At 37.6% G+C, this 7,500-nt stretch overlaps 1 protein-coding gene across 1 annotated transcript in view; it reads left to right on the top strand.

Moving 5' to 3' along the window:
- LOC135664887 (DNA-directed RNA polymerase subunit beta') overlaps nucleotides 1–7,303 on the top strand; it is a 7,940-nt gene extending 637 nt beyond the window's left edge. The window contains exon 2 of the mRNA XM_065177072.1: nucleotides 681–7,303. Coding sequence (XP_065033144.1) covers nucleotides 681–2,309 — 1,629 coding nt within the window. The 3' untranslated portion in view covers nucleotides 2,310–7,303. The remainder of the gene's footprint in view (nucleotides 1–680) is intronic.
- The last annotated feature ends 197 nt before the right edge of the window (nucleotides 7,304–7,500 follow it).

The raw sequence follows: 7,500 nt of genomic DNA, 5'->3' as shown, positions 1-7,500 counted from the left end.
TCGGACTGAGAAACTGTCATCCCATTCAATCCGATTGGGGTGCCCCCGGCTCTGACATGTGTTTTGGGAGAAGTAAAAGTAACACGAAACTCAGAATTATAGGTGTATTCAATACTTCCAAATGCAAGGGGAATTGATCCATGGTCGATTCCGTATAAATAGGAATTGCTAGTTATACCTCGTGAAAAAACACTTTTTTGTGGAATCAGCTATTCCATTTCTTTATAGAGAGATTCCGTTTAAGCAAGCAAATATAGTATGGTTACAGAAGTCTATCTATCGCATATATGCTTCAAGGGGCATCATGGGATAACCATCGAGGTGAGTAGGGACCTAAAGGATCGAATAGAACGATATATAGACAAGTAAATCCCTTACGAGTCCCAAAGTATTCTTTTAAGGGGATTCATCATTTGACGGGAAGTAGACTACTCAAAAATCCTACATTTTTATTTTGTCATAAGTAATTCGGAAAATGAAAGTAAAAAAAGAAGAATGAATCGTTGGTCCTTAGTGGGAACTTGAGTAAGGAGTAGTTCTTTGTTTGTAGGGTTTTTCGAACAAACTTTTTAAATAAGAAAGAATCCCCTTTTTGAGGTAACTACTTGAGCCGGATGAAAGGAAACCTTCACGTCCGATTTTAAAAGGGGGAATCCAATCCTACAGGAACCTATCTCGATTTTTCTTTTGCTAGGCCCATAGCGAAAAAACCTACTTTCTTACGATTACGAGGTTTATTCGAATATGAAATCCAATCTCGGAAATACAGCATACCACTTTTTTTTACTACCCAAGGCTTCGAGACATTTCGAAATCGAGAAATCTCTACAGGAGCAGGTGCTATCAGAGAACAATTAGCCGATTCAGATTTGCGAATTATTACGGGTAATTCATTAGTAGAATGGAAGGAATTAGGGGAGGAGGGGTCCACTGGAAATGAATGGGAAGATAGAAAAATTAGAAGAAGAAAGGATTTTTTGGTTAGACGCATGGAATTAGCTAAACATTTTATTCGAACAAATGTAGAACCAGAATGGATGGTTTTGTGCTTATTACCAGTTCTTCCTCCCGAGTTGAGACCAATCATTCAGATAGATGGGGGTAAACTAATGAGTTCGGATATTAATGAACTCTATAGACGAGTTATCTATCGGAATAATACTCTTACCGATCTATTAGCAACAAGTAGATCTACGCCAGGGGAATTAGTAATGTGTCAGGAGAAATTGGTACAAGAGGCCGTGGATACACTTCTTGATAATGGGATCCGTGGACAACCAATGAGGGATGGTCATAATAAAGTTTACAAGTCATTTTCAGATGTAATTGAAGGCAAAGAGGGAAGATTTCGTGAGACTCTGCTTGGTAAACGTGTCGATTATTCGGGACGTTCCGTCATTGTCGTGGGTCCTTCGCTTTCATTACATCAGTGTGGATTACCTCGAGAAATAGCAATAGAGCTTTTCCAAACATTTGTAATTCGTGGTCTAATCAGACAACATGTTGCTTCTAACATAGGAATTGCTAAAAGTAAAATTCGGGAAAAAGAACCCATTGTATGGGAAATACTTCAAGAAGTTATGCGGGGGCATCCTGTATTATTGAATAGAGCACCCACCCTGCACAGATTAGGCATACAGGCGTTCCAACCCTTTTTAGTGGAGGGACGCGCTATTTGTTTACATCCATTAGTTTGTAAGGGTTTCAATGCAGACTTTGATGGGGATCAAATGGCTGTTCATGTACCTTTATCTTTGGAAGCTCAAGCGGAGGCTCGTTTACTTATGTTTTCTCATATGAATCTCTTGTCTCCAGCTATTGGGGATCCTATTTCCGTACCAACTCAAGATATGCTTATCGGACTCTATTTATTAACGATCGGGAATCGTCGAGGTATTTGTGCAAATAGGTATAATCCATATAGATATAGTTGCGGAAACTACCAAAATAAAAAGGTTGACAATAAAAAAAATGACTATAGGTATACGGAAAAGAAAGAACCCTATTTTTCTAGTTCCTATGATGCACTTGGAGCTTATCAACAGAAACGAATTAGTTTAGATAGTCCTTTGTGGCTCCGATGGAGACTAGATCAACGTGTCATTGGCTCAAGAGAAGTTCCCATCGAAGTTCAATATGAATCTTTGGGTACTTATCATGAGATTTATGGGCACTATCTAATAGAAGGAAGTGTAACAAAGGAAATCCGTTGTATATACATTCGAACTACTCTTGGTCATATTTCTTTTTATCGGGAAATAGAAGAAGCCATACAGGGGTTTTGTCGAGCCTACTCATACGCTATCTAAACTAAGAAATCAGATTAGGCGATGTTCGTGCCCATGGGAATTCGGGTCTCCCCAATTTCACTGGTATCATAATTTCTGAATTTCTGCGTGAATCAAGATTGAGATTGAGGAAAGGAAGTTTTCGAATCACTAACTCAGGTCCATTGTCGAATCCTACTTAGCAGAATAAATATAAGAGGTACTGTACTTATGGCAGAACGGGCCGATCTGGTCTTTCACAATAAAGTGATAAATGGAACTGTTATGAAACGACTTATTAGCAGGTTAATAGATCATTTCGGAATGGCATATACATCACATATCTTGGATCAAGTAAAGACTTTGGGTTTCCAACAAGCCACTGCTACATCTATTTCATTAGGAATTGATGATCTTTTAACAATCCCTTCTAAGGGATGGTTAGTCCAAGACGCTGAACAACAAAGTTTTATTTTGGATAAACACCATCATTATGGGAATGTACACGCGGTAGAAAAATTACGTCAATCCATTGAGATATGGTATGCTACAAGTGAATATTTGAGACAAGAAATGAATCCTAATTTTCGGATGACTGATCCTTCTAATCCAGTATATCTAATGTCCTTTTCGGGAGCTAGGGGAAATGCATCTCAGATACACCAATTAGTAGGTATGAGAGGATTAATGTCGGATCCCCAAGGACAAATGATTGATTTACCCATTCAAAGCAATTTACGTGAAGGACTTTCTTTGACAGAATATATAATTTCCTGTTATGGAGCCCGCAAAGGAGTTGTAGATACTGCTGTACGAACATCAGATGCTGGATACCTCACACGTAGACTTGTTGAAGTAGTTCAACATATTATTGTACGTAGAACAGATTGTGGCACTATCCGAGGTATTTCCGTGAGTCCTCGAAATGGGATGACGGAAAAAATTTTTGTCCAAACACTAATTGGTCGTGTATTAGCGGACGATATATATATCGGTCTACGATGCCTTGCCACTCGAAATCAAGATATTGGGATTGGACTTGTCAATCGATTCATAACCTTTCGAGCACAACCAATATATATTCGAACCCCCTTTACTTGCAGGAGTACATCTTGGATCTGCCAATTATGTTATGGTCGGAGTCCTACTCATGGCGACCTGGTCGAATTGGGAGAAGCTGTAGGTATTATTGCGGGTCAATCAATTGGGGAACCAGGAACTCAACTAACATTAAGAACTTTTCATACCGGTGGAGTATTCACAGGCGGTACTGCCGAGCATGTACGAGCTCCTTCTAATGGAAAAATAAAATTCAATGAGGATTTGGTTCATCCCACACGTACCCGTCATGGGCATCCTGCTTTTCTATGTTCTATAGACTTGTATGTAACTATTGAGAGTCGGGATATTCTACATAATGTAAATATTCCACCAAAAAGTTTTATTTTAGTTCAAAATAATCAATATGTAGAATCAGAACAAGTGATTGCTGAGATTCGTGCTGGAACGTCCACTTTTCATTTTAAAGAGAAGGTACGAAAACATATTTATTCTGAATCAGAGGGAGAAATGCACTGGAGTACCGATGTCCACCATGCACCTGAATATACATATGGTAATGTTCATCTATTATCAAAAACGAGTCATTTATGGATATTAGCGGGAGGTCCGTGCAGATCCAGTATAGTGTCTTTTTCGCTCCACAAGGATCAAGATCAAATGAATGTTTATTCTTTTTCTGTCGAAGAAAGATATATCTCTGACCTATCAATGACTAATGGTCGAATAAGACATAAATTGTTGGATACTTCTGGTAAAAAAGATAAGAAAATTATTGACTATTCAATAAGACCTGATCAAACGATGTCTAATGGTCATTTGAATTTCATATATCCTTCTATTATCCAAGGGAATTCTTATTTCTTGGCGAAAAAGCGAAGAAATAGATTCATCATCCCATTACAATACAATCAAGAACGAGAGAAAGAACTAATACCCTGTTTTGGTATTTCGATCGAAATACCAAAACAGGGTATTTTACGTAGAAATAGTATTCTTGCTTATTTTGATGATCCACGATACAGAAGAAGCAATTCAGGAATTACTAAATATGGAACCGTAGAGGTCAATTCAATCATAAAAAAAGAGGATTTGATTGAGTATCGAGGACCAAAAGAATTTAGTCCGAAATACCAAACGAAAGTAGATCGGTTTTTTTTCATTCTCGAAGAAGTGCATATCTTACCCGGATCTTCGTTGATAATGGTCCGGAACAATAGTATCATTGGAGTAGATACACAACTCGCTTTAAATACAAGAAGTCGAGTAGGCGGATTAGTCCGAGTGGAGAGAAAAAAAAAAAATATTGAACTAAAAATATTTTCCGGAGATATTTATTTTCCTGGAGAGGCAGATAAGATATCCAGGCACAGCGGCATTTTGATACCACCGGAAACAGAAAAAAAAATTTCTAAGGAATCAAAAAAATGGAAAAATTGGATCTATGTCCAACGGATCACACCTACCAAGAAAAAGTATTTTGTTTTGGTTCGACCCGTAGTCACATATGAAATAGCTGATGGCATAAATTTAGCAACACTTTTTCCTCAAGATCTCCTGCGGGAAAAGGATAATGTCCAACTTAGAGTTGTCAATTATATCCTTCATGGAAATGGCAAGTCAATTCGAGGAATTTCTCACACAAGTATTCAATTAGTTCGGACTTGCTTAGTATTGAATTGGGATCAAGAGCAAAAAGGTTCTCCGGAAGAGGTTCACGCTTCCTTTGTTGAGGTAAGAACAAATGATCTGATTCGAGATTTCATAAGAATTGAGTTAGTCAAGTCCACTATTTCGTATACCGGAAAAAGATATGATAGGGCAAGTTCCGGATTGATTTCCGATAATGGATTAGATCGCACAAATATCAATCCTTTTTTTTACAAGGCCAGGATTCAATCACTTACCCAACATCAAGGTACTATTGGTACATTGTTAAATCGAAATAAGGAATGCCAATCTTTGATAATTTTGTCATCATCCAATTGTTTTCGAATTGGCCCATTCAATGGTTCAAAATATAACAATATGACAAAAGAATCGGATCCCATAATCCCAATTAAGGATTTGCTGGGTCCCTTAGGCACTATTGTACCTAAAATAGCAAATTTCTATTCATCTTACCATTTAATAACTTATAATCAGATCTTGTTAAAGAAATATTTGCTACTTGACAATTTTCAACAGACTTTCCAAGTACTTCAAGTACTTAAATACTGTTTAATAGATGAAAATAGGAGGATTTATAACCCCGATCCATGCAGTAACATCATTTTGAATCCATTCCATTTGAATTGGCACTTTCTCCATCACGATTATTGGGAAGAGACATCTAAAAAAATTCGTCTTGGACAATTTTTTTGTGAAAATGTATGTCTATTCAAATACGAACCACACGTAGAAAAATCTGGTCAGATCATAATTGTTCATGTTGACTCCTTAGTTATAAGATCGGCTAAGCCCTATTTGGCCACTCCAGGAGCTACTGTTCATGGCCATTATGGAGAAATCTTTTACGAAGGAGATACATTAGTTACATTTATATATGAAAAATCGAGATCTGGTGACATAACGCAAGGTCTTCCAAAAGTGGAACAAATCTTAGAAGTACGTTCTATTGATTCAATATCGATGAACCTCGAAAGGAGAGTTGAAGGTTGGAACGAAGGTATACCAAAAATTCTTGGAATCCCCTGGGGATTCTTGATTCAAGCGGAGCTAACCATAGTTCAAAGTCGTATCTCTTTGGTTAATAAAATCCAAAAGGTTTATCGATCCCAGGGGGTACAGATCCATAATAGACATATAGAGATTATTGTACGTCAAGTAACATCAAAAGTGTTGGTTTCAGAAGATGGAATGTCTAATGTTTTTTCACCTGGGGAATTAATCGGATTGTTGCGAGCGGAACGAGCGGGGCGCGCTTTGGACGAAGCGATCTCTTATCGGGCAATCCTATTGGGAATAACGAGGGCATCTTTGAATACTCAAAGTTTCATATCCGAAGCAAGTTTTCAAGAAACCGCTCGAGTTTTAGCAAAAGCTGCTCTACGAGGTCGTATTGATTGGTTGAAAGGCCTGAAAGAGAACGTTGTTCTGGGTGGGATTATACCCGTTGGTACCGGATTCAAAAAATTAGTGCACCGTTCAAGGCAAGACAAGAACATTTATTTGGAAATCAAAAGAAAGAATCTATTCGATTTGGAAATGAGAGATATTTTGTTACACCATAGAGAATTATTTTGTTCTTACGTCCCATTTCCATGAGACATCAGAACAATCGTTTACGCGATTTCATGATTCCTAAGAGCAGATTCTTTTACTTTAACTATCTTTTCACTTTTAACTATCTGTCTTTTAACTTAACTATCTGGTCCGAGTATTGATTTGGTAAAAAAAAAATAAGTAATTAAAAGACATTAATGGTTTGTACCGTGTATCAACGGTTAATTCCCGGTAGAAGGTTCCATCGGAACAATTATTTATTTCAAAGTACCTCGTCTCTTTGTTAAAAAAATAAAAAAGAAAAAACAAAAAGGAAGTGTGGGGAAAAATGACAAGAAGATATTGGAACATCAATTTGGAAGAGATGATGGAGGCCGGAGTTCATTTTGGTCATGGTACTAAGAAATGGAATCCTAGAATGGCCCCTTACATCAGCGTAAAGGTATTCATATTACAAATCTCACTAGAACGGCTCGTTTTTATCAGAAGCCTGTGATTTAGTTTTTGATGCAGCAAGTAGGGGAAAAAACTTCTTAATTGTTGGTACCAAAAATAAAGCAGCGGATTCAGTAGCATCAGCTGCAATAAGGGCCCGGTGTCATTATGTTAATAAAAAATGGCTCGGTGGTATGTTAACGAATTGGTCTACTACGGAAACGAGACTTCAAAAGTTCAGGGATTTAAGAGCAGAACAAAAGATGGGGAAACTCAACCGTCTTCCCAAAAGAGATGCCGCAATGTTGAAGAGAAAATTATCTGCCTTGCAAACATATCTCGGCGGTATCAAATATATGACGGGATTGCCTGATATTGTGATCATCGTTGATCAGCAAGAAGAATATATGGCTCTTCGAGAATGTGTAATTTTAGGGATTCCGACGATTTGTTTAATCGATACAAATTGTGACCCCGATCTCGCAGATATTTCGATCCCAGCCAATGATGACGC

This window comes from Musa acuminata, unplaced genomic scaffold (genome assembly GCF_036884655.1).
Source record: "Musa acuminata AAA Group cultivar baxijiao unplaced genomic scaffold, Cavendish_Baxijiao_AAA HiC_scaffold_902, whole genome shotgun sequence".
NCBI classification, from domain to species: Eukaryota; Viridiplantae; Streptophyta; class Magnoliopsida; order Zingiberales; family Musaceae; genus Musa; species Musa acuminata.
Note: the sequence above shows the minus strand (reverse complement) of the source record. Positions and strands in the feature narration are given on the sequence as shown.